The sequence below is a fragment of the Carcharhinus amblyrhynchos genome, unplaced genomic scaffold (assembly GCF_965287045.1).
Source record: "Carcharhinus amblyrhynchos unplaced genomic scaffold, sCarAmb.v2.hapA scaffold_780, whole genome shotgun sequence".
Classification (NCBI taxonomy): Eukaryota; Metazoa; Chordata; class Chondrichthyes; order Carcharhiniformes; family Carcharhinidae; genus Carcharhinus; species Carcharhinus amblyrhynchos.
In genome coordinates, this window is record NW_027650520.1 from 41,549 (window position 1) to 69,509 (window position 27,961).

Sequence of the window (27,961 nt, forward strand, 5' to 3'; positions counted from 1 at the left end):
CCCCCCCCACACACACACACACACACACACACACACACACACAGTGCAGAGAAAGATCCCATCGGTTCAGTTCCACAGTGAAGGGACCTTGCGGAACACAAGCCCTGTAGCAGGATCCTGAAATTACGAGGATGGTGAGGCTCCCACAAATGTCCACCTCCTTGGGTCACGTGGTGGGGCGGGGGGGAGAGGTTCGGAGTGGAGAGCGAGGGGGGAGGGCAGTTGGCTGCATGCTGCGTCGCTTGCCCCCCCACCTCCCCACAGTTTCTCCCTCTAGGAGAGCTGAGAGACAGCCTCCGGCTTCTTGTGTTTGGGGGCACGGGTGGGTGCCCCCTTGCTCCGGGGGGCAGCTCCTGAGGAGGAGGAGGAGGCAGAGCTGTCGCTGGAACTCCGAGTCTCCACCCCCGTACTCATCTTCAGCTTCCTGCGTTTGGCCAGTGGGGCATTGTCAACACTCTTCAGTAGGAAGCCCTCTCTCTTACACTGATTAAACGCCTGCGGAGAGAGGGAGAGGGTGGGGGCGAGGGAGGGAGGGAAGGGGAGAGAGAGAGAGATAGTGGGATCGATTAGTTCACCACAGTCATCCTCACCAACGCAACCCCATCCCCACAGCTTTACCCCCACACATCACCTCCAGCGCTCGCTGTCTGTCTCTCACTCTGCCTCCCACTTTCTTCCCCCATAATAATTCTCAGAGGGGGAGACAGAGAGAGAGAGAGGCAGGGGGAGACAGAGAGAGAGAGGGAGACAGGGGGAGACAGAGAGAGAGAGGGAGACAGGGGGAGACAGAGAGAGAGGCAGGGGGAGACAGAGAGAGAGAGGGAGACAGGGGGAGACAGAGACAGAGAGGAGAGGGAGAGACAGAGAGAGAGAGAGGGAGGGGGAGACAGAGAGAGAGAGAGAGACAGGGGGAGACAGAGAGAGAGACAGGGGGAGACAGAGAGAGAGACAGGGGGAGACAGAGAGAGAGAGAGAGGCAGGGGGAGACAGAGAGAGAGGCAGGGGGAGACAGAGAGAGAGACAGGGGGAGACAGAGAGAGAGGCAGGGGGAGACAGAGAGAGAGGCAGGGGGAGACAGAGAGAGAGACAGGGGGAGACAGAGAGAGAGACAGGGGGAGACAGAGAGAGAGACAGGGGGAGACAGAGAGAGAGACAGGGGGAGACAGAGAGAGAGACAGGGGGAGACAGAGAGAGAGACAGGGGGAGACAGAGAGAGAGACAGGGGGAGACAGAGAGAGAGAGACAGGGGGAGACAGAGACAGAGAGAGAGACAGGGGGAGACAGAGACAGAGAGAGAGACAGGGGGAGACAGAGAGAGAGACAGGGGGAGACAGAGAGAGAGACAGGGGGAGACAGAGAGAGAGACAGGGGGAGACAGAGAGAGAGACAGGGGGAGACAGAGAGAGAGAGACAGGGGGAGACAGAGAGAGAGACAGGGGGAGACAGAGAGAGAGAGACAGGGGGAGACAGAGAGAGAGACAGGGGGAGACAGAGAGAGAGACAGGGGGAGACAGAGAGAGAGACAGGGGGAGACAGAGAGAGAGACAGGGGGAGACAGAGAGAGAGACAGGGGGAGACAGAGAGAGAGACAGGGGGAGACAGAGAGAGAGAGAGAGGGGGAGACAGAGACAGAGAGGAGAGGGAGAGACAGAGAGAGAGAGGGAGGGGGGGACAGAGAGAGAGAGAGGGAGGGGGGGGACAGAGACAGGAGAGGGAGAGACAGAGAGAGAGAGAGGGAGGGGGGGACAGAGACAGAGAGACGGGGGGAGAGAGAGAGAGAAAGAGAGAGGGAGAGAGAGAGAGGGGGAGACAGAGAGAGGGGGAGACAGAGAGGAAGAGAGAGGGAGAGAGAGGGGGGGGAGATGGGGGGGGCGGGGAGACAGACACAGAGAGAGACAGGGACAGAGAGAGAGAGGGAGGGGGAGACAGACAGAGAGGGAGGGGGAGACAGAGAGAGAGAGGGAGGGGGAGACAGAGAGAGAGAGGGAGGGGGAGACAGAGAGAGAGAGGGAGGGGGAGACAGAGAGAGAGAGGGAGGGGGAGACAGAGAGAGAGAGGGAGGGGGAGACAGAGAGAGAGAGGGAGGGGGAGACAGAAAGAGAGAGGGAGGGGGAGACAGAGAGAGAGAGGGAGGGGGAGACAGAGAGAGAGAGGGTGGGGGAGACAGAGAGAGGGTGGGGGAGACAGAGAGAGAGAGGGAGGGGGAGACAGAGAGAGAGAGGGAGGGGGAGACAGAGACAGAGAGCGAGGGGGAGACAGAGAGAGAGAGAGGGAGGGGGAGACAGAGAGAGAGAGGGAGGGGGAGACAGAGAGAGAGAGGGAGGGGGAGACAGAGAGAGAGAGGAGAGGGAGAGACAGAGAGAGAGAGAGGGAGGGGGGGGACAGAGACAGAGAGACGGGGGGAGAGAGAGAGAGAAAGAGAGAGGGAGAGAGAGAGAGGGGGAGACAGAGAGAGGGGGAGACAGAGAGGAAGAGAGAGGGAGAGAGAGGGGGGGAGATGGGGGGGGCGGGGAGACAGACACAGAGAGAGACAGGGACAGAGAGAGAGAGGGAGGGGGAGACAGACAGAGAGGGAGGGGGAGACAGAGAGAGAGAGGGAGGGGGAGACAGAGAGAGAGAGGGAGGGGGAGACAGAGAGAGAGAGGGAGGGGGAGACAGAGAGAGAGAGGGAGGGGGAGACAGAGAGAGAGAGGGAGGGGGAGACAGAAAGAGAGAGGGAGGGGGAGACAGAGAGAGAGAGGGAGGGGGAGACAGAGAGAGAGAGGGTGGGGGAGACAGAGAGAGAGAGGGTGGGGGAGACAGAGAGAGAGAGGGAGGGGGAGACAGAGAGAGAGAGGGAGGGGGAGACAGAGACAGAGAGCGAGGGGGAGACAGAGAGAGAGAGAGGGAGGGGGAGACAGAGAGAGAGAGGGAGGGGGAGACAGAGAGAGAGAGGGAGGGGGAGACAGAGAGAGAGAGGGAGGGGGAGACAGAGAGAGAGAGGGAGGGGGAGACAGAGAGAGAGAGGGAGGGGGAGACAGAGAGAGAGAGGAGAGGGAGAGACAGAGAGAGAGAGGGAGGGGGGGACAGAGACAGAGAGGGAGGGGGAGACAGAGAGAGAGAGAGGGAGGGGGGGACAGAGACAGAGAGAGGGAGGGGGGGAGACAGACAGAGAGAGGGAGGGGGAGACAGAGAGGGGGGGGGGACAGACAGAGAGGGAGGGGGAGACAGAGAGAGAGAGGGGGGGACAGAGACAGGGAGGGGGAGACAGAGAGAGAGAGAGGGAGGGGGGACAGAGACAGAGAGGGAGACAGAGAGAGAGAGAGGGAGAGAAAGAGAGAGGGATGGAAGGGGAGAGAAAAAGGGAGAGAGGGAGGGGACAGAGAGGGAGCGAGATGGAGAGAGGGAGAAAGACAGAGAGTGAGTGGGATTATCACACTGACCAGTGCCTCCACAGCCACTGACCCCACCCCCACAAACAGCCTCTCCCCATCCTCAGTGCTCACTGTCTGTAACCTTCCCACCATCAACCCAACGTCTCTCAGAGAGATAGGGTGGGGCAGAAAGAGAGAGAGACAGAGAAGGATCAGAGACAGAGAATGCACAGAAAATGAGAGAGAGAGAAAGAGGCAGAAGAGAGAGTGCCAGAGAGAGAGAGAGACAGAGAGAGAGAGAGTGACAGAGAGAGAGAGAGTGACAGAGAGAGAGAGAGAGACAGAGAGAGTGACAGAGAGAGAGAGTGACAGAGAGAGAGAGAGTGACAGAGAGAGAGAGAGTGACAGAGAGAGAGACAGAGAGAGAGGGAGAGAGAGAGAGGGACAGAGACAGAGGGACAGAGAGACAGAGAGAGAGACAGAGAGAGACAGAGAGAGAGACAGAGAGAGAGACAGAGAGAGAGAGAGACAGAGACAGACAGAGACAGACAGAGACAGAGAGAGACAGAGAGAGACAGAGAGAGAGACCAAGATAGACAGATTGAGAGAAACAGATAGAGAGAGAGAGACAGCCAGAGAGGCCACAGGGAGTGTCAGAGAGAGAGAGAGAGAGAGAGCAACAAAGAAAGAACACACACAGAGAAAGAAAGAGACAAGAATCAGAGAGAGATATAGAGACATGGAGAGAGGGGGAGAGAGAGAGGGATAGTCAGAGGACATGGAGAGAGAAAGACAGAGTGAAACAGAGTGAATCAGAGAGTGAGACAGAGAGAGACAGGGAGAAAAAGACAGTGACACATAAATGGAAGTAGAGACAAGAGTAATGGTGAGATAGAGGAATACAGGGATAGACAGAATGAGCAAGAGAGAAAGAGGAAGATTGCCAGAGAGAGAGACAGAGAGAGAGAGACATAGAGAGAGAGAGAGAGAGAGACAGAGAGAGACAGAAAGAGAGACAGACAGAAAGACAGAGACAGAGGGGGAAGACATTCTCCTGGATAGATTCTTTGCCCCATTCCCAGCGCTGATTCCCATTCGCACCATAAAGGTAGCCTTGAAATAAGTATTGACTGTGGTTCCTGCAGAGTCCAAGATGTCAGGGGTCATCAGTGAGGCTGAGGGGAGCTGGCAGCCATTCTGCAGCCAGTCATTGCGACGCAAATCAGACATCTTCAACCTCTTCGAGGGATCAACCGTCAGTAATCCTGGAATAAAGCAGAGAGTGAGGGGAGTCACTGTTTATTCAGCAGGGTAAGGATTAATCACTCACTGTGTAACTGTACAGAGTCACTGTTTATTCAGGGTAAGGGTCACTCACTGTGTAACTGTACACAGTCACTGTTTATTCAGCAGGGTAAGGATCACTCACTGTGTAACTGTACAGAGTCACTGTTTATTCAGCAGGGTAAGGATCGATCACTGTGTAACTGTACAGAGTCACTGTTTATTCAGCAGGGTAAAGATCGCTCACTGTGTAACTGTACAGAGTCACTGTTTATTCAGCAGGGTAAGGATCACTCACTGTGTAACTGTACAGAGTCACTGTTTATTCAGCAGGGTAAGGATCACTCACTGTGTAACTGTACACAGTCACTGTTTATTCAGCAGGGTAAGGATCACTCACTGTGTAACTGTACACAGTCACTGTTTATTCAGCAGGGTAAGGATCACTCACTGTGTAACTCTACAGAGTCACTGTTTATTCAGCAGGGTAAGGATCACTCACTGTGTAACTGTACAGAGTCACTGTTTATTCAGCAGGGTAAGGATCACTCACTGTGTAACTCTACAGAGTCACTGTTTATTCAGCAGGGTAAGGATCGCTCACTGTGTAACTGTACAGAGTCACTGTTTATTCAGCAGGGTAAGGGTCACTCACTGTGTAACTGTACAGAGTCACTGTTTATTCAGCAGGGTAAGGATCACTCACTGTGTAACTGTACAGAGTCACTGTTTATTCAGCAGGGTAAGGATCACTCACTGTGTAACTGTACAGAGTCACTGTTTATTCAGCAGGGTAAGGATCACTCACTGTGTAACTGTACAGAGTCACTGTTTATTCAGCAGGGTAAGGATCACTCACTGTGTAACTGTACAGAGTCACTGTTTATTCAGCAGGGTAAGGATCACTCACTGTGTAACTGTACAGAGTCACTGTTTATTCAGCAGGGTAAGGATCACTCACTGTGTAACTGTACAGAATCACTGTTTATTCAGCAGGGTAAGGATCACTCACTGTGTAACTGTACAGAGTCACTGTTTATTCAGCAGGGTAAGGATTACTCACTGTGTAACTCTACAGAGTCACTGTTTATTCAGCAGGGTAAGGATCACTGTGTAACTGTACAGAGTCACTGTTTATTCAGCAGGGTAAGGATCACTGTGTAACTGTACAGAGTCACTGTTTATTCAGCAGGGTAAGGATCACTGTGTAACTGTACAGAGTCCCTGTTTATTCAGCAGGGTAAGGATCACTGTGTAACTGTACAGAGTCACTGTTTATTCAGCAGGGTAAGGATCACTGTGTAACTGTACAGAGTCACTGTTTATTCAGCAGGGTAAGGGTCACTGTGTAACTGTACAGAGTCACTGTTTATTCAGGGTAAGGATCACTGTGTAACTGCTGTATTTTACAGCGGGGAAATGGGTGATGCATGACTGAGTTGCCATCAAGCTTTGCACTTGACCCCCCATATTCCCCCCACTCGCCCTCCCCATACCTCGCACAATATCTTTGGCTCCCTCAGAGACATGTTTCCAAGCTTCTCCTGTGAAGGAGAACTCTCCGCCTTTGATCTTCCTCATGATCTCAGCAGCGTTGGAGGATGATATGCCCTTGCAGGAGCTCTGGAAAGGGACATGTCCGGAAAGCATGGTGTACTGCAGAGGAGAGAGGGGGTGAAAGGTCACTAAAACTCCTCTACACATTCCCCCCCCATCAAACACTCCCAGGACAGGTACAGCACAGGGTTAGATACAGAGTAAAGCTCCCTCTACACTGTTCCCCCCCCATCAAACACTCCCAGGACAGGTACAGCACGGGGTTAGATACAGAGTAAAGCTCCCTCTACACTGTCCCCCATCAAACACTCCCAGGACAGGTACAGCACGGGGTTAGATACAGAGTAAAGCTCCCTCTACACTGTTCCCCCCCATCAAACACTCCCAGGACAGGTACAGCACGGGGTTAGATACAGAGTAAAGCTCCCTCTACACTGTCCCCCCATCAAACACTCCCAGGACAGGTACAGCATGGGGTTAGATACAGAGTAAAGCTCCCTCTACACTGTCCCCCCATCAAACACTCCCAGGACAGGTACAGCACGGGGTTAGATACAGAGTAAAGCTCCCTTTACACTGTCCCCATCAACACTCCCAGGACAGGTACAGCACGGGGTTAGATACAGAGTAAAGCTCCCTTTACACTGTCCCCATCAACACTCCCAGGACAGGTACAGCACGGGGTTAGATACAGAGTAAAGCTCCCTTTACACTGTCCCCATCAACACTCCCAGGACAGGTACAGCACGGGGTTAGATACAGGGTAAAGCTCCCTCTACACTGTCCCCATCAACACTCCCAGGACAGGTACAGCACGGGGTTAGATACAGAGTAAAGCTCCCTTTACACTGTCCCCATCAACACTCCCAGGACAGGTACAGCACGGGGTTAGATACAGGGTAAAGCTCCCTCTACACTGTCCCCCCCATCAATTGACAAGGTGAAAGGTCAAGCTTACCAGGATGACTCCCAGGCTCCAGAGGTCGCAGGATTCATCGTAACCCTGGTCTTTGAGGAGTTCAGGAGCTGCGTACTCCAGTGTGAAGCAGGGTGTCTGCAGGGGCTGGCTGTTGGGCAGTTTGATGCGGGCAAATCCAAAATCGATGATCTTGATGGGAGCCCCCTCCCTCTCATCAGCGAAGAGTAGGTTCTGCGACAGAAGAACAGGAGAACATGTGAGGGTGGGATACCCCTCGGGGGCAGACCCCAGCCAGGCAAGCGGGCATTGCTGTCCTCCTTCTCGCTACACACCCCTCAATGAGGGGGAATCGATAACAACCCCACCCTCCCCTCACCTCCCTCAGTGACCTGACTCTCCTTTATCTCAGCTGGTTGCACAGCTCTTCTCGGAAACCTCTCCATCAAAGAATCCTACAGTGCACAAGGAGGCCTTGCATCTGCACTGACAACAATCTGACCTAGGCCCTACCCCCTAATCCCATGCATTTACCCTAGCTAGTCCCCCTGACACTAAAGAGGCAATTTAGCACGGCCAATCCACCCTAACCTGCACATCTTTCGGACTGTGGGAGGAAATCGGAGCACCTGGAAGAAACCCATGCAGACACGGGGAGAACGTACAAACTCCACACAGACAGTGACCCAAGCCGGGAATTGAACCTGGGTCCTTGGAGCTGTGGGGCAGCAGTGCTAACCCACTGTGCCACCATGCCACCCATAATAACCCCCACCCACTCACATCTCATTCCTCCCCGCCACTCCCGATATCAGCTGCCGAGTGCCCATTGTCCCCCTGTGCAAGCCGGCTGGTCGACTGCGACAGGCGTTACCTGATCCCACACCGTTGCAACTGCCACAGGATGGGAGGTTTGGAGTGCGAGGCTTAGCAGTTTTACCCTCATCTCCCGGGGTATAATGCCCCCCCCCCCAGCTATTTGCTCGTGGCATCTCCGACTACCCTTGAACTGAATGTCTCACTGGACCATTTCTGGGGGAAGGAATGGGGAGGTGGGGGGGTGGTTAAAACCTCAAAACTAGAAGCAGGAGGAGGCCATTTGGCCCCTCCAGCCTGCTCCACTATTTATTTTGATCATGGCTGATCACTGAATTCAATATCCTGATTCCCTCTTTCCCCCCATATCCCTCGATCCCTTTAGCCCCAAGAGTTATATCTAATTTCCAAGACCCAACCACATTGCTATATATGTGTGAGTGTGTGTGCGTTGTGGGGTGGGGAGATCTGGAGTCACATGTAGGCCAGAGCACATAAGGACAGCAGGTTTCCTTCCCTACGGCACATTAGTGGACCCGGATGGAGTTTTTTTCTTCCGACAATGAATGAATACTGTTACCCCATGACCGAAACTGCCTTCACAAATACAGATCTCTGTCAATTGAATTTAAATTCCACCATCTTGCCCATGGTGGGATTCGAACCTGGGTCTCTGGATCAGCAATCCAGTGACAATAGCACTGCGCCACCGCCTCCCTCCCACTGCTCTGAGGCCAGGCAAGGAACTGACTGCCATCCACCCTCTCAAGGCAGGATCAGCTTTTCCTGCGTGGCTGCACCACAGGCGGTGGAGGGCTCAGATCGGCCCTGCCTTTCTGTGGGATCTTGCTGTGCCCAAGCAAGCACGCGCTAGCTGCCTGCCAGCCAGCAATCGCTTCTAAGCAGAAGGGAATGTTTAAGGACGTTGCAGAAGTGTGCTTGGAGGTGAAATTTGCTTGGGTGTGTATGGGGGGGGGTCAGGGAGGGACAATACCTTTGGTGGGGGAACATGTTGTGTCCTTTCAGGGTGGTTTGTCCATCCTTCCTCCCCACCTGTAGCTCCCCGTAGCCGTTTGCAGGCGACAGCGGCCACACCCCGGGCAACAGCCTGGACAAGCCGGCTAAACCAGGTGAGGGTAGCTGACGGGTCTCGACCCTCGGGGAGATAGGGAGATGTCTATCCCAGCGTGTGAAGACAGAGTCCAGAGGATTGAGTGGACCACACCAATGGAAGGTCCAACGGTCAAGAAGGTGGTCTCTGCAAGCGGCGTGGAACACCAAGAGCAGGACAGGACACAGGAGACATCCTGGTCATCCACTGCACCTAGTCCCACCTCCGGCTGGCCTGACTCTTGTCTTACCACTGGATCCAGATTGGAATTGGGAAGAGAGAGTGAGGCTGAAGCTGTGCAACTCTCCCTCACTTTAATCCAAATCAAGCACTATTCTCGACACCATCATCATCAGTGTCCTGTTCAACCCTTGAAGTCCTGTGGCGATGGGTGAGCGATGAAGCAGCAGGTGTGGATACACTGGGAGCTGTAGTCACAGACCTGCACGCAGGCGGCTCAGGTCTAATGGTCGTTTTCCGCTGACTGAAGCAGCAGTGAAACTCAGCATCTACCTGGGCAGCTGAGCAGGAACGCACTGCTCACCTCCATAGAATGAGGAAGGGGTTAGAAAAGCTGCCCTAAACATTACCTGCTTCACTACACCCTGGCCAGTTTACCGCGGCTGGTGGGGATCCCATCTCGCGGCCGAACAAACAAAATAAAACACAAGGTGTCACCACTCACCATTGGCATTTGGAACGTGCGCACGCTTTTGGACAACCCTACAGCAGACAGAGCAGAGAGAAGAACAGCCTTAGTTGCCAGAGAGCTTGCAAGATATAACATTGACATTGCAGCCCTGAGCGAAACTCGTCTTGCTAACGTAGGTCAGTTGAGTGAAATGGGAGGTGGATACACTTTTTTCTGGAGCGGTCGCAGCAGCGATGAGCGTCGTGATGCTGGAGTTGGATTCACCATCAGGATTCACCATTCACCTTGTTCGGAAACTTGATAGTCTACTCAAGGGTGTGAATGACCGGCTTATGACATTACAGCTTCCGCTACAGAACGGAAGTCAAGCCACCCTGATCAGCACCTACGCCCCCACAGTGAACAACCTGGAGGAGATGAAAGACAAGTTCTATGAAGAACTAGATGCCCTATCAGCAGTGAGCAGTACTGACAAGCTGATCTTGCTTGGCAATTTCAATGCAAGAGTAGGGGGTGACTCTGCATCTAGCAGGGACTCATTGGGAGGCATGGAGTGGGCAAGTGTTAACAGTAATGGCCTACTCTTAATGAAGACCTGTGCAGCACACGACCTCCTCATCACCAACACAACCTTCCGTCTGCCTACCCCTGGATGCGCCCCCACTCTAAGCATTGGCATCTTATCGACTATGTCATTGTCAGGAGAAAAGACAGGCAGGATGTCAGAGTGACCAGGGCCATGTGTGGTGCTGACTGCTGGACAGATCACAGGCTCATTGTCTCCAAAATGAGGCTTCGCATCAGACCCATGAGGCGACCACAAGGAAGCAAGGTTATGAAAAGAATCAATGCGGCCAAGCTAAAGAACCCCAGCATAGCTTCAGCACTGGCTGAAGACTTAGAAATCAAGCTTGCTGACCTACACCTCGCAGGCAGCGCTGAGGATGACTGGGAACGCTTCAGGGATGCTATCCATACATCTGCGCTGAAGATGCTCGGGCCCTCAACCCACAAGCAGCATGATTGGTTCGATGAGAATGATGAGGAGATACAGGCTCTATTGTTGAAAAGCACCGTCTTCATCGGGCCTGTCAGAACGACCCATCTTCAGCTGCCAAGAAAAATGCTTTTACCAGTGCTCGCAGGACAGTCTAGAATGAACTGTGTAAAATACAGGATGCCTGGCTGAGCGCCAAGGCAGATGAAATACAGGGATACGCTGACAGGTAGGATGGACTATTATGGTAGGAAGGACTATTACTTACGTGGCGAAAAACTGCAGCAGGCGACGGTGCAGAGGGACCTCGGGGTCCTTGTGCATGAGTCGCAAAAACCCAGCCTGCAAGTGCAGCAGGTGGTCAGGAAGGCGAATGGGATGCTGGCCTTCATAGCGAGGGGGATTGAATATAAAAGTAGGGAGGTCTTGCTGCAGCTGTATAGGGCATTGGTGAGGCCGCAGCTGGAGTACTGTGTGCAGTTTTGGGCGCCGCACCTGCGCAAGGATATTTTGGCCCTGGAGGGAGTGCAGAGGAGGTTTACTAGGCTGATACCGGAGTTGAGGGGGTTGAGCTATGAGGAGAGGCTGAATAAACTAGGCTTGTACTCGTTAGAGTTTAGAAGAATGAGGGGAGATCTCATTGAGACGTATAAGATGATGAATGGGATGGATAGGATAGAGGTGGAAAGACTCTTCCCGCTCAAAAAAGACAGTAGGACTAGGGGGCACAGCCTCAAGATAAAGGGGAGGCGGTTTAGAACGGAGTTGAGGAGGAACTTCTTCACTCAAAGGGTGGTGAATCTCTGGAATTCTCTGCCCGTTGAAGTGGTGGAGGCTGCCTCGCTAAATATTTTTAAGAAGCGGGTTGATGGGTTTTTGATAAGAGAGGGGATTAAGGGTTATGGGGAGAGGGCGGGAAAGTGGAACTGAGCCACGACAGATCAGCCATGATCTTATTGAATGGCGGGGCAGGCTCGAAGGGCCAGATGGCCTACTCCTGCTCCTATTTCTTATGTTCTTATTTCTTATGACAGAAACGACTTGAAACGGTTCTATGAAGCCCTCAACACTCTACGGACCTCAATCTGTCGGGAGTCCCCCCCCGCTCCTGAGTACAGATGGTACAACTCTCATTACAGAGAAGGCTCAGATCCTGTGAAGATGGGCCGAACACTTTGAATCCATCCTCAACCGACCGTCATCTATTCACGATGAGGCAATAGACAGGATTCCCCAGCTCGATATCAACAGCACCATGGATGACCCACCGATAGTAGCCAAAGTCACGAAAGCTGTCAGCCAGCTATCCAGTGGTAAAGCCCCAGGGGCAGATGCCATACCTGCAGAGATCTATAAAGCTGCTGGTCCTGTACTTATTGAGAAGCTCACCGAGTTGTTCCAGCCCTTTTGGAAGCAAGTATCCATTCCTCAGGAACTTAAAGATGCTTCCATCGTACACCTCGACAAGAGGAAGGGCAATCGGCAAGTATGTGACAACCATCGAGGAATCTCGCTGCTCTCCATCACAGGAAAAACCCTCGCAAGAGTCCTGCTAAATCGTCTGGTCACTCATCTGGAGCTGGGCTTGCTTCCAGAGTCACAGTGTGGCTTCCGCAAAGGTTGTGGGACTATTGACATGATTTTTGCTGTGCGCGAACTTCAGGAGAAGTGTCAGGAGCAGAATCGCGAGCTCTACACAACCTTTGTTGACCTCGCGAAAGCCTTTGGCACTGTCAGCCGACAAGGCCTGTGGAGGATCATGTCAAAGTTTGGCTGCCCCCCGCAAATTCATTCAGATGGTACACCAGTTCCACGATGGCCAGAGTACTGGATGGCAGAGAATCCTCTGAGGCATTCCCAGTCACCAATGGCATCAAACAGGGCTGTGTGCTCACACCCACACTGTTCAGCATGATGTTTCCTGCCATGCTGAATGATGCCTTCCAGAACAGTGTTGCTGGAATTAGCCTCAAGTACAGAGTGGATGGGAAGCGTTTCAATCTGAGGAGACTTCAAGCTGTTACCGAAGTGAAAGAGACTGTTCTGAGAGATTTCCTCTTTGCCGATGACTGCGCCCTGTATACTGGCTCAGAGCCAGAGATACAAGTCAGTGTGGACAAATTTTCCACGGCTTGTGACAACTTCGGCCTCACCATCAACATTAAAAAGACTGAAGCCATGCTCCAGTCTGCTCCTCATGCACCGTACACAGAACCCATAATCACAATCAAAGGGCAGAAACTACCGGCAATGGACCAGTTCACTTATCTTGGCAGCCCCCTCTCCCAAGCAGTGACTATTGATACAGAAGTTAACTGCAGAATAGCAAAGGCAAGTTCTGCTTTCGATAGACTGCGCTCCACTGTATGGGAACGTCAAGGAATCAGCCCAGCAACAAAACTGAAGGTCTACAGCGCCGTGGTACTCACTACCCTCCTGTATACCTGTGAAACGTGGACTGTGTATCGAAGGTATGCAAGACAGCTCAATTATTTCCACATGGCTTGTCTTCACAGAATATTACACATCCGATGGCAAGACAAAGCACCAGACACTGAAGTTCTCTGTGGAACAAGTCTACCATCAGTCCACACACTGCTGATGAGAGCGCAGACCCGGTGGGCAGGTCATGTCATCCGTATGTCAGACGAGCGCATACCCAAGCAGCTCCTTTTTGGGGAACTCTCTGCTGGAAGACGCTCGCATGGAGGGCAGAAGAAACGTTACAAAGACACACTCAAAACCTCCTTGAAGTCGCTTGACATTGACACGACCACCTGGGAAACGCTGGCACAAAAGCGCCCTACCTCGCGCTGCCTCATCCACAGAGGCTGTCAAGCTTACGAAGCAAGGTGTATTGCTGAAGCACAACTTAAACATGAGCTGCACAAGTCCAGAGCCACCAGCGCAACAACTACAGTGTCTACACAAGTCTGTCCAATATGTGTCAGGGCATTCCATGCCCGAATTGGCCCTGATCAGTCACGTCTGCAACCAACCTCAAAATGACTAATGGTGTCGAGGTCCTCATCGATGGCGATGGACAAACAACATGGAGGTTAAAAATACAATTATGAAATTGGAACATTTATATCAAAAGGCCAAGTAGCAGTGTTACTAAGACAGCAGGCTTCTGAGTGTATTTGAATTCAGCCAGTCAAACTTGAGTTAGGCACTTTGATATCAAGAACCTATTAAATTTAAATCCGATGGTTTTGACAACCTGGGACCCACACTATTGTGGGTGGGAGGTATTGATATGTCACCATGGGTATAAAAGAAGAGGGCAGTGGGACAAAAGGCAGAGATGAACCTGTCACAGCTCAAAGCCTCATCCAGACAACAAAGAATCAACAGAGAAGGCCCAGAATCTTCAGGAAGTCACAAAACTTGGTTGTAATTTTGAGAGTGCCTAAAATTACATTTTGTTTTAGTGAGTGGGAATTGTATTTATGGGAATAGCTTTTCATTAAGATAGTGTTTTATTTGATTTGTTAATAGTTTATTTCTCTAACTAGCAGTGAACCAGTCAACTGAAGTGTTATTTGTTGATTTTAGAGAGTGTTATTTTGATTTAATCACTCAAAGTTCCAAAGCACAGATGGCACCATTTCACACTCACTTTAACAGATTATAGGGAGAGGGATTCCTTGGTGAGGTGTTGTGGGGGGTGGGGGGTGTGAGGGGGATTAAGCTTGTGGTTCTGATTGGACCTGTTGGATTTTAACCTGGCGTTGAGACACTTCTTACTGTGCCCACCCCAGTCCAACGCCGGTATCTCCACATCACAGCACAAGAAGGCAGCTTGCCAGCCTCTTCTCAGGGGCAATTAGGGATGGGCAATAAATGCTGACTTAGCCAATGAGGTGTGCATCCCTGGAACGAATAAAACAAAGGTTGTACTCCCTCTCCCTTACTCCATAGCCTTACATTTCCTTCATTTACTACAGGGTGACACAGTGGGTTAACGCTGCTGTCTCACAGAGCCAGGGACCCGGGTTCGATTCCCGGGGGCACGGTGACACAGTGGGTTAACACTGCTGTCTCACAGAGCCAGGGACCCGGGTTCGATTCCCGGGGACACGGTGACACAGTGGGTTAACACTGCTGTCTCACAGAGCCAGGGACCCGGGTTCGATTCCCGGGGGCACGGTGACACAGTGGGTTAACACTGCTGTCTCACAGCACCAGGGGCCCGGGTTCGATTCCCGGGGGCACGGTGACACAGTGGGTTAACACTGCTGTCTCACAGAGCCAGGGACCCGGGTTCGATTCCCGGGGACACGGTGACACAGTGGGTTAACACTGCTGCCTCACAGCACCAGGGGCCCGGGTTCGATTCCCGGGGGCACGGTGACACAGTGGGTTAACACTGCTGTCTCACAGAGCCAGGGACCCGGGTTCGATTCCCGGGGGCACGGTGACACACTGGGTTAGCACTGCTGTCTCACAGCGCCAGGGACCCGGGTTCGATTCCCGGGGGCACGGTGACACAGTGGGTTAGCACTGCTGTCTCACAGAGCCAGGGACCCGGGTTCGATTCCCGGGGGCACGGTGACACAGTGGGTTAACACTGCTGTCTCACAGAGCCAGGGACCCGGGTTCGATTCCCGGGGACACGGTGACACAGTGGGTTAGCACTGCTGTCTCACAGAGCCAGGGACCCGGGTTCGATTCCCGGCTTGGGTCACTGTCTATGTGGATGCTGTACGTTCTCCCCGTGTTGCATGGGTTTCCTCCGGATGCTCTGGTTTTCTCCCACAGTCTGAAAGACGTGCTGGTTAGGGTGCTAAATTCTGCCTCAGTGTAACTGAGCAGGCGCCGGAGTGTGGCAACTAGGGGATTTTCACAGCAACTTCATTGCAGTGTTAATGTAAGCCTTACTTGTGACTCTAATAAATAAACTTCAAATTTAAACTTGTCTTTAGAACAAGAGTAATGCAGCAACTGGCAAGGTGCAAGAGATTTCAGGGACAAATTCACTTTGAAGGAGGCAGAGAGATAGAATTGACAAGTTGTGATGTTTAACGTGTGTTCGATCTTCGATGGACCTTACAGTGGAGGCGCCGTGACCTGTGGCCCCCCCCACCCCCCCCACCCCACCCCCCCACCCCACCCACCCCCCCACCCCCCCCACCCCACCCCCCCCCCCCCACCCCCCCATCCCCGACCCCCCTCCCCCAACCCCCGACCCCCCCTGACCCCGCCCCGCCCCCCCGGCGAGGGCGCCGTGACCTCTGGCCCCAGCAGACGGGGTTCCCAGTTCTCGCTGAGATTCAGGTGAAGTTCTGAGTAATCCTACCTCTGGTTTCAGGTCTCTGTGAACAACACCTGTGTCGTGCATGTGGCTAACTCCGGACACCAGGCTCCTCATTATCCGACTCGCCTCCAGCTCACTGAAGTGCTTCCGGCTCCGGATACGTTCCAGCAGCTCGCCCCCCTGCAGGAGCTCCATCACCAGGTACGTGTGGAACTAGGAAGGGGCAGACACATGCAAGGTGAGAAATGGGGGCAAACAGGAGGCAACTGCAGCAGCAGAGAGGGCAATAATACTCGCACTCTCCCCCCCCCACGCGCGCACTCTCCCCCCCCCCCCCGCACGCGCGCGCACTCTCCCCCCCGCACGCGCGCGCACTCTCCCCCCCCGCACGCGCGCGCACTCTCCCCCCCCCGCACGCGCGCGCACTCTCCCCCCCCCGCACGCGCGCGCACTCTCCCCCCCCCGCACGCGCGCGCACTCTCCCCCCCCGCACGCGCGCGCACTCTCCCCCCCCGCACGCGCGCGCACTCTCCCCCCCCGCACGCGCGCGCACTCTCCCCCCCCGCACGCGCGCGCACTCTCCCCCCCCGCACGCGCGCGCACTCTCCCCCCCCCGCACGCGCGCGCACTCTCCCCCCCCGCACGCGCGCGCACTCTCCCCCCCCCGCACGCGCGCGCACTCTCCCCCCCAGCACGCGCGCGCACTCTCCCCCCCCGCACGCGCGCGCACTCTCCCCCCCCGCACGCGCGCGCACTCTCCCCCCCCGCACGCGCGCGCACTCTCCCCCCCCGCACGCGCGCGCACTCTCCCCCCCCGCACGCGCGCGCACTCTCCCCCCCCGCACGCGCGCGCACTCTCCCCCCCCGCACGCGCGCGCACTCTCCCCCCCCGCACGCGCGCGCACTCTCCCCCCCCGCACGCGCGCGCACTCTCCCCCCCGCACGCGCGCGCACTCTCCCCCCCGCACGCGCGCGCACTCTCCCCCCCGCACGCGTGCGCACTCTCCCCCCCGCACGCGCGCGCACTCTCCCCCCCCCGCACGCGCACGCAGTCTCCACCCCCCCGCACGCGCGCGCACTCTCCCCCCCTGCACGCGCACACACATACGCAAGCAGTGAATCCAAGTTCTAAATTCTCCCACAGGAGGAAACGTCCTCTCCACACCTACCCTGTCCAGACCATCCCCCCTCCCCACTCATGATCAAAAAGGCTTTGATCAAGTTGTCTCTTCATTCTTCTGGACTCCAGTGGATACAAACCCAAGCTCCTCTGCCCTCTCCTCATCAGAAAACATTCCTGGGGTTAGTCTGGGAAACCTTCTCCGAACAGCTCCCAACACGCTGACATCTTTCCTTCAATAAAGGAGACCAACACTGTATACAATACCCCAGATGTGGTCTCCCTAATGCCCCTGTACACAATACCCCAGATGTGGTCTCCCTAATGCCCCTGTACACAATACTCCAGATGTGGTCTCCCTAATGCCCCTGTACACAATACCCCAGATGTGGTCTCCCTAATGCCCCTGTACACAATACCCCAGATGTGGTCTCCCTAATGCCCCTGTACACAATACCCCAGATGTGGTCTCCCTAATGCCCCTGTACACAATACCCCAGATGTGGTCTCACCAATGGCCCTGTACACAATACTCCAGATGTGGTCTCACCAATGGCCCTGTACACAATACTCCAGATGTGGTCTCACCAATGCCCTTGTATAACTGAAGCATGAACTCTGACTTTTGTAATCAATTCCTCTCCCAATAAAGGATAAAATTCTATTAGCTTTCCTGCTGACTTGCTGTACCTGCACACCAGCCTTTTGTGATTCATGCACTAGGATGCCCAGATCCCTCTGAATCTCAGAGCTCTGTAATTTGTCACCATTCAGAAAATATGCTTCTTTATTCTTCCTGTCGAAATGGATAATTTCACATTTGTCCACATTATGCTCCAGATTTCTGCCTACTCAACTTAACCCATCGATGTCCCTTTGCAGCCTCCTCACATCCTCTTCACAGCTTACAACCCTACCCTCAGTCCCTGCAACCACGTCATCGATACCAACTGCAACACCAGGTTCAAGTCCAACAGGTTTATTTGGAAGCACGAGCTTTCTGAGCGCTGCCCCTTCATCAGGTGAGTGGAGAGTTAGGTTTCACACACAGGTTATATATAAACACAGACACAACTGGAAGATAATGGTTGGAATGTGAGTCTTTACAGGTACGGACAGTGCGAGGGAGAGGGATAAGCACAGGTTAAAGAGTCTGGTGACAAATCCTACTAACTGTCCAGGCTTGAGACAATTCACATCTCTTTTAAGAACATAAGAAATAGGAGCAGGAGTAGGCCATCTAGCCCTTCGAGCCTGCCCCGCCATTCAATAAGATCATGGCTGATCTGTCGTGGCTCAGTTCCACATTCCCGCTCTCTCCCCATAACCGTTAATTCCCCTGTCTATCAGAAACCTATCTACCCGTGACTTAAATATATTCAACGAGGCAGCCTCCACCACTTCAACGGGCAGAGAATTCCAGAGATTCACCACTCTTTGAGAAGAAGTTCCTCCTCAACTCCGTTTTAAACCGACCCCCCCACCCTTATTTTGAGGCTGTGCCCTCTAGTCCTTGTTTCCTTTCTAAGTGGAAAGAATCTCTCTGCCTCCACCCTATCTTTAACCTGTGCTTATCCCTCCCTCTCTCTCGCACTGTCTGTACCTGTAAAGACTCACATTCCAACCATTATCTTCCAGTTGTGTCTGTGTTTATATATACCCTGTGTGTGAAACCTAACTCTCCACTCACCTGATGAAGTGGCAGCGCTCAGAAAGCTCGTGATTCCAAATAAACCTGTTGGACTCTAACCTGGTGTTGCTAGGCTTCTGACTGTGCCCACCCCAGTCACAGATAGACAAAATACAATATACATAGAATACACTTCCGCATGCTTCATTTCATTGCTCAGAACATTGAATACAGAACTTGGGGCGTCTCGTTGAAGTTGTACAAGACATTAGTAAGGGCGACACGGCGGCACAGTAGTTCGCACTGCTGTCTTGGACCGCCAGGCACCTGGGTTCAATACCAGCCCTGGGTCACTGTCCTATGTCTTTGTGGGTTTCCTCCAGATGCTCCAGCTTCCTCCCACAGTCCAAAGGTGTGTGGGTTACATTGATTGGCCATGCTAAATGAACCTTTAGTGTCAGGGCATTCGCAGGGTAAATATGTGGGGTTACAGGAACAGGCGGCACGGTGACACAGCGGGTTAGCACTGCTGCTTCACAGCTCCAGGGTCCTGGGCTCGATTCCCGGGGGCACGGTAGCACAGTGGGTTAGCACTGCTGCTTCACAGCTCCAGGGTCCTGGGCTCGATTCCCGGGGGCACAGTGACACAGTGGGTTAGCACTGCTGCTTCACAGCTCCAGGGTCCTGGGTTCGATTCCCGGGGGCACGGTAGCACAGCGGTTAGCACTGCTGCTTCACAGCTCCAGGGTCCTGGGCTCGATTCCCGGGGGCACGGTAGCACAGTGGGTTAGCACTGCTGCTTCACAGCTCCAGGGTCCTGGGCTCGATTCCCGGGGGCACAGTGACACAGTGGGTTAGCACTGCTGCTTCACAGCTCCAGGGTCCTGGGTTCGATTCCCGGGGGCACGGTGACACAGTGGGTTAGCACTGCTGCTTCACAGCTCCAGGGTCTTGGGCTCGATTCCCGGGGGCACGGTAGCACAGTGGGTTAGCACTGCTGCCTCACAGCCCCAGGGCCCTGGGCTCGATTCCCGGGAGCACGGTAGCACAGCGGTTAGCACTGCTGCTTCACAGCTCCAGGGTCTTGGGCTCGATTCCCGGGGGCACGGTAGCACAGTGGGTTAGCACTGCTGCCTCACAGCCCCAGGGCCCTGGGCTCGATTCCCGGGAGCACGGTAGCACAGCGGTTAGCACTGCTGCTTCACAGCTCCAGGGCCCTGGGCTCGATTCCCGGGGGCACGGTAGCACAGCGGTTAGCACTGCTGCTTCACAGCTCCAGGGTCTTGGGCTCGATTCCCGGGGGCACGGTGACACTATTTACCATTTATATAGATGATCTGGAGGAGGGAACCGAGTGCAGGGTGTCGAAATTTGCTGATGACACCAAGATTGGGGGAACGGCAAATTGTGCGGAGGGTGTGGAGAGTCTGCAGAAGGATCTAGATAGGCTGGGCGAATGGGCCAGGAAATGGCAAATGGAATTTAATGTTGGCAAGTGTGAGGTGGTCCACTTTGGTAGGAAGAATGGTAGGAAGGACTATTACTTACGTGGCGAAAAACTGCAGCAGGCGACGGTGCAGAGGGACCTCGGGGTCCTTGTGCATGAATCGCAAAAACCCAGCTTGCAGGTGCAGCAGGTGGTCAGGAAGGCGAATGGGATGCTGGCCTTCATAGCGAGGGGGATTGAATATAAAAGTAGGGAGGTCTTGCTGCAGCTGTATAGGGCATTGGTGAGGCCGCAGCTGGAGTACTGTGTGCAGTTTTGGGCGCCGCACCTGCGCAAGGATATTTTGGCCCTGGAGGGAGTGCAGAGGAGGTTTACTAGGCTGATACCGGAGTTGAGGGGATTGAGCTATGAGGAGAGGCTGAATAAACTAGGCTTGTACTCGTTAGAGTTTAGAAGAATGAGGGGAGATCTCATTGAGACGTATAAGATGATGAATGGGATGGATAGGATAGAGGTGGAGAGACTCTTCCCGCTCAAAAAAGACAGTAGGACTAGGGGGCACAGCCTCAAGATAAAGGGGAGGCGGTTTAGAACAGAGTTGAGGAGGAACTTCTTCACTCAAAGGGTGGTGAATCTCTGGAATTCTCTGCCCGTTGAAGTGGTGGAGGCTGCCTCGCTAAATATTTTTAAGAAGCGGGTTGATGGGTTTTTGATAAGAGAAGGGATTAAGGGTTATGGGGAGAGGGCGGGAAAGTGGAACTGAGCCACGACAGATCAGCCATGATCTTATTGAATGGCGGGGCAGGCTCGAAGGGCTAGATGGCCTACTCCTGCTCCTATTTCTTATGTTCTTATGTTCTTATGACACAGTGGTTAGCACTGCTGCTTCACAGCTCCAGGGTCCTGGGCTCGATTCCCAGGGGCACGGTGACACAGCGGTTAGCACTGCTGCTTCACAGCTCCAGGGTCTTGGGCTCGATTCCCGGGGGCACGGTAGCACAGCGGTTAGCACTGCTGCTTCACAGCTCCAGGGTCCTGGGCTCGATTCCCGGGGGCACGGTAGCACAGCGGTTAGCACTGCTGCTTCACAGCTCCAGGGTCTTGGGCTCGATTCCCGGGGGCACGGTAGCACAGTGGTTAGCACTGCTGCTTCACAGCCCCAGGGTCCTGGGCTCGATTCCCGGCTTGGATCACTGTCTGTGTGGAGTTTGCACATTCTCTCCGTGTCTTCGTGGGTTTCCTCCGGGTGCTCCGGTTTCCTCCCACAGTCCAAAGATGTGTAGGTTAGGTTGATTGGCCGTGCTAAGAAATTGCCCCTTAGTGTCCAGGGATGCGTAGGTTCGAGGGATTAGTGGGTATAATATGTAGGGATATGGGGGTAGGGCCTGGGTGGGATTGTGTTCAGTGCAGACTTGATGGGCCGAAGGGCCTCTTTCTGCACTGCAGGGATTCTATGATTTCATGGCCACACTTGGAATACTGTGTACAGTTCTGGTCACCCTATTATAGAAAGGATATTATTAAACTAGAAAGAGTGCAGAAAGGATTTACTAGGATGCTACCGGGACTTGATGGATTGAGTTATAAGGAGAGGCTGGATAGACTGGGACTTTTCTCTCTGGAGTGTAGGAGGCTGAGGGGTGATCTTATAGAGGTCTATAAAATAATGAGGGGCACAGATCAGCTAGATAATCAATATCTTTTCCCAAAGGTAGGGGAGTCTAAAACTAGAGGGCAGAGGTTTAAGGTGAGAGGGGAGAGATATAAAAGGATCCAGAGGGGCAATTTTTTCACACACAGGGTGGTGAGTGTCTGGAACGAGCTGCCAGAGGCAGTAGTAGAGGTGGGTACAATTTTTATTATTTATTATTTTATTTATTATTGTCACAAGTAGGCTTACATTAACACTGCAATGAAGTGACTGTGAAAATCCCCTGGTTGCCACACTCCAGCACCTGTTTGGGTTACACTGAGGGAGAATTTAGCACCTAACCAGCACGACTTTACTCAGAGAGTGGTTGGGGTGTGGAATGCACTGCCTGCTGTGATAGTGGAGTCGGACACTTTAGGAACTTTCAAGTGGTTATTGGATAGGCACATGGAGCACTCCAGAATGATAGGGAGTGGGATAGCTTGGTCTTAGTTTTGGACAAAGCTCGGTACAGTATTGAGGGCTGAAGTAGTGTGCTGTACTGTTCTATGTTCTATGTCTTTTGGACTGTGGGAGGAAACTGGAGCACCTGGAGGAAACCCACGCAGACACGGGGAGGAGAGCAAACTTCACACAAACAGTGACCCAAGCTGGGAATCGAATCCAGGTCCTTGGCGCTGTGAGACAGCAGTGCTAACCCACTGTGCCACACTTTTAGATGTTATAAAATAATGAGGGGCTCTGACCAGCTAGATAGTCAACATCTTTTCCCAAACGTAGGGAAGTCTAAAACTAGAGGGCACAGGTTTAATGCGAGGGGGGGAGATATAAAAGTGCCCAGCGAGGCCACTTTTTCACACAGAGGGTGGTGAGTGTCTGGAACAAGCTGCCAGAGGCAGTAGTAGAGGGGAGTACAAAATTGCTTAGACAATTCCATGGATAGGATGGGTCTAGAGGGATATGGGCCAAATGAGGGCAATTGGGACTAACTCAGTGATTAAAAACTGGGCGGCATGGACAAGTTTCCATGCTGTAAACCTCTATAAGTACATTCAGTTCCCATCCCCCCTCACCCCATGGGTCCAGTTTGTGGACACAGGCCCTGCGTGATAAGGACATGCAGCTTATACTCACCTGGTCGTGGTAAACCTCATAGAGTTTGACAATGTTGGGGTGTCCCTCGCACAGTTTCAATGCCCCCATCTCCCGCTGAATGTGACTTTCCATCCTGGAAGGCAGACAGAAAACGGAATCAGTTCCTGGAGGGGTCACGGAGGGAGGTGTGGGGGTGGGGGGAAAGACTGTGGGACCCAGCAAAATGCCAAAAGACAAAGGCCGAACATTGGACAACATTCAGTTCCTTACTGACAGGTTCCCTCTCATCTCAGTACTGAGGTTAATATTCCCTGTGTATAAAACATTTATATAGTGCCTATAAAATATTACAAGAGCCAAACCCCACCTGGTAGGAGCAGAGACAGTGACCCAGAGCCACACTCTGGAACACTGAGTTACAGCCAGCAAAGGGTCAGACAGCCTGCTTTTAACAACTGTCTGAAAGGAGAGGATAAAAGTAAACTTTAAAGTTTATTGATAAGTCACAAGTGGGCTTACATTAACACTGCAATGAAGTTAGTGAAAAAGAGAGAGAGAGAGGGACAGAGAGAGGGGAAGGAGGGAGGCAGAGAGGGAGGGAAGGAGGGAGGCGGAGACACAGAGAGATGGGGAGAGACAGGGAGAGAGAGAGTCGGGAGAGAGAAAGAGAGAGTCGGGGGGAGAGGGAGACAGAGACACAGGGAGAGACAGACTCAGAAAGAGATGGGGAGAGAGCCAGAGAGAGAGGGAAGGACGGAGAGAGAGAGAGAGAAAAACATGGGGGAGAGAAAGAGAGAGAAGCGCAGAGAGAGAGAGAAAGACAAACAGAGGGGTGGACGGGTTTAGGGAGGGAATTCCAGAGCTTAGGCTCCCCAGGCAGCTGGGGGCACGGCTGCCAATGGCGGAGTGATGGGAATCGGGGGATGCTCGAGAGGCTGGAATTGGAGGAGCGCAGAGATCTCGGAGGGTTGTAGGAAGTTACAGAGATAGGGAGGGTTTTATTGAGTAGTTGGCAGAGAGATTTGGACAGCAAGGCAGGAGAAGTTTCCAGGCTCCTTACCTTTTGCTGAGGATCTTGACGGCGTACTCCTGGCCACTCTGCTTATTCCGGCACTTCCTACAGACGGAGAAGCTTCCCACTCCCAGTGGGGGCTGCTTCATGTCCAGCTCGTAGTGTTGAAAGAACGGCGAGTCCTGAATGCCGGAAGGAACAGAAGGAATCAGCCCCGGAGAGTGAGGAGAGAATGGACCCTGCCGCAGTTTTCACCTCCGCGTGCCCCTTAGTCCTCTCCTGGTTTGGGCCCTGTGCCCGCTTTGGGGATGCCTGGCTGCCAATTGGCCCAACATCCTGGCAGTAAGGGTCAAGAGAGCGGGGTCAAAGATCAATCCTGAGGTGCAGCCATCCTGGATTCCCGGCCTACTTCCTGAAAGCAGGATACTTTCTGATCCCAGAGGGCGAGAGTGGGGGAGGGGGAAAGAGAAGCCAATCCCTACCTTGGTCATGGCGCTCCGAGCGACAGCCATGCTATCCGGGCCATCTACAGCATCGTTCAGGTGTAGCTCCAGGTTTTCAGACATCACCGCATTGTGATCAAACAGAACGGAGGGGGCAATGAACGAGTAACCCTGCAGGGAGGGCAACGCAGAGTGAGAGAGAGTTCTCCATGCAGCCTTCCCTCCCTCCTGAGGCACGGCCATTTAGCTCCTGGGGCCTGTCCCACCTATCATTATTGTGGGCAGGCGATGGCCTTGTGGTATTATCACTGGACTATTAACCCAGAAACCCAGCTAATGTTGAATCCCGCCACAGCAGATGGTGGAATTTAAATTCAATAAAAAATATCTGGGATTAAGAATCTACTGATGATCCATTGTGGGAAAAACCCATCTGGTTCCCTTTAGGGAAGGAAATCTGCCGTCCTTACCCCGGTCTGGCCTACATGTGACTCCAGAGACACAGCAATGTGGGTGACTCTCAACTGCCCTCCAAGGGGCAACTAGGGATGGGCAATAAATGCTGGCCCAGCCAGGGACACCCATGGCCCACGGTTGAATAAAAAAATTTAAATGTAGAGAGAGAGAGAGTATGCCATTGCCTCACAGCACCAGGGACCTGGGTTTGATTCCCGGCTTGGGTCACTGCCTGTGTGGAGTCTGCACATTCTCCCCGTGTCTGCGTGGGTTTCCTCCAGGCACTGATTTCCCCCCACAGTCTGAAAGACATGCTGGTTAGGTATTAAATTCTCCCTCAGTGTACCAACTTCTGCAGATGCACCATAGAAAACATCCTTTCCAGATGTATCAGTCCTGATATGGGCTCCTGCTCTGCCCAAGACCACAAGGAACAGTTGTGGGGTTGTGAATGTAGCCCAATCCATCATGCAAACCAGCCTCCCATCCACTGACTCTGTCTACACTTCCCGCTGCCTCGGGGAAAAGCAGCCAGTATAATTAAGGACCCCACACACCCCGGACATTCTCTCTTCCACCTTCTTCTGTTGGGAAAGAGTGACAAAAGTCTGAGGTCCCGTACCGACCGACTCAAGAACAGCTTCTTCCCTGCTGCTGTCAGACTTTTGAATGGACCTACCTCACATTAAGTTGATCTTTCTCTACACCCTCGCTGTGACTGTAACACTACATTCTGCACCCTCTCCTTTCCTTCTCTATGAACGGTATGCTTTGTCTGTAATGGTGCACAAGAAACAACACTTTTCACTGTATCCTAATACACGTGACAATAATAAATCAAATTAAAATCATCAGGTCATTCATAGTGAATGTGGAACATATTTGAGGGGCTGGATGACCGGCTCCTGCTCCTGTTTCTCCCTGGTTTCGGGTTGGTGGGGGGGGGCGGTGCAGGGGAACTCAGACAGACCTTGAATATCCTGTCTCCGCTGTGAGGCAGACTGGCCGGTGAATAGGTGGGATCCATCTCAGTAAATTCCTCAGCAAAGTTTCCCACATCCATCTCGTTCCGGATGATGGGTTTGAAGGGTGCTGGAATCTTCTTGGCCACCAGGTCCTCCCAGTTGATTCCCTGCAAGAATTTTAAAAGATTACTTATCAGCGTCACAAGAAACTCTTACATTAACACTGCAATGAAGTTACTGTGAAAATCACCTAGTCGCCACACTCCAGCACCCGTGTGGGTGCCAGAGAATTTACCACGGCCAATGTACCCTAACCAGCACATCTTTTGGACTGTGGGAGGAAACTGGAGCACATGGAAGAAACCCATGCAGACACAGGGAGAAGGTGCAAACTCCATACGGACAGTGACCCAAAGCTGGGAATCAAACCCGGGTCCCTGGCGCTGTGAGGCAGCAGTGCTAACCACTGTGTCCCCCCCATGGAGTATATCGGAGAGAAGGAAAGGAGACAGTGCAGAATGTAGTGTTATAGTCACAGCGAGGGTGTAGAGAAAGATCAACTTAGCAGAGTAGGTCCATTCAAAAGTCTGACAGCAGCAGGGAAGAAGCTGTTCTTGAGTCGGTCGGTACGGGACCTCAGGCTTTTGTATCTTTTTCCCGATGGAAGAAGATGGAAGAGAGAATGTCCGGGGTGTGTGGGGTCCTTGATTATGCCGGCTGCTTTTCCCGAGGCAGCGGGAAGTGTAGACAGAGTCAATGGATGGGAGGCTGGTTTGTGTGACAGAGGAAGAACTGTGGTGGGGATGGATTGGAAGGAGTGGGGAGATGGGCTTGTGGAGCGAGAGGGTGGGGGAGGCGTGGTTTCCTCTTTATCCCTTGACCAACATCATGAAGAAATGACCCACGTGGATCATTGATTTCTGTGGGATCTTGCTGTGCAAAAATTGCCTGCTGCGTTTCCAACATTCTGGAAAAACAACATCTCATTGACTGTGCAGCTGTTGGGAGGTGGCAGGAGACGCTAGAGAAATGCAGACCTCTCCTGTGTAGGCCCCAGCCTTTGGAGACTTATCCTCTCCCCACCAATCAATGAGGAGAAGTTGGAGAGTTTGGGCTTGTACACGCTGGAGTTCAGAAGGATGAGAGGGGATCGGATCGAGGGATATAAAAGGGGCTGATAGAGTAAACGTAGACCAAACGTTTCCCTCCCTTGTGGGGCAATCTAGAACGAGAGGTCACAGAGTATAGGACAAGAGGCGGTAGATTTAAAACTGAAATGAGGAGGAGTGAATTTGTGGAACTCGCTGCCCCATAGTATAGTGGAGTCTGAATCATTAGATGGCTTCGAGAAGGAGATGGATATATTCCTGATTAAAAAATGGGTTAAAGGGAGATAGGGACCAGGTGGATTTGAGACCAGAGAGAGATCAGCCATGATCTGATTGGAGTTTAGGAGGATGAGTTGGGGGGGGAATCTTACTGAAACTTACAGGATACTGAAAGGCCTGAACGTGGGGAAGACGTCTCCATTAGTCGGAGAGACTGGGATCCGAGGGCACAGCCTCAGAGTAAACAGCCCTTTAGAACGGAGATGAGGAGGAATTTCTTCAGCCAGAGGCGGGGTGAATCTGTGGGATTCGTTGCCACAGAGAAGGCCGGGTCACTGAGTGTGTTGGAGACAGAGATAGATAGGTACTGGATCAATAAGTGGATCAGGGGTTATGGGGAAAAGGCGGGAGAATGGGGATGAGAAAACCATCAGACATGGCGGAGTGGACCTGATGGCCCGAACGGCCTAATTCTGCTCCTAATTCCGAGGTAATCTCAATGGCCCCCATCCTCTAACCCGAACTCCGTGCCCCCCTCTCACCTCCGTCCCCCAGCCCCCTGAGGTGTTATGTTAATCAGAAACAGGATGGGGTCAGGGGTCAGAGGCCGGCGAGAGACAAAAGCCTTACCCGGAAGAAGGGATGGCGTTTAATTTCCAACGCTCCCTTGGGTCCTGATCCGATCCTCTTCTTTGGGTCCTTGATAAGGAATTTCTGAATCAGATCCCGCCCGGCTGGACTGATCTCAGATGGAAGGGGAGGGTCAGCTTGTAAGATTCTCCTGTTAACACAACAAACACTCTGATCTCTGCACAGTTCCCCATCAAACACTCCCAAAGCACGCATTAGATACAGAGTAAAGCTCCCT

The 27,961-nt window shown here is 53.2% G+C and overlaps 1 protein-coding gene across 1 annotated transcript; it reads right to left on the bottom strand.

Moving 5' to 3' along the window:
- On the bottom strand, nt 1-27,961 carry LOC145340107 (ribosomal protein S6 kinase alpha-5-like). Its single transcript, XM_080184533.1, has 10 exons — nt 27,724-27,961; nt 25,771-25,932; nt 24,384-24,515; nt 23,950-24,083; nt 22,929-23,022; nt 15,989-16,159; nt 7,153-7,344; nt 6,134-6,293; nt 4,455-4,618; nt 1-495 (listed from the first exon to the last, which is right to left on the bottom strand). Exons 1-10 carry the CDS (start codon nt 27,937-27,939, stop codon nt 274-276), a joined length of 1,647 nt encoding a protein of 548 aa, XP_080040659.1. The 5' UTR covers nt 27,940-27,961; the 3' UTR covers nt 1-273.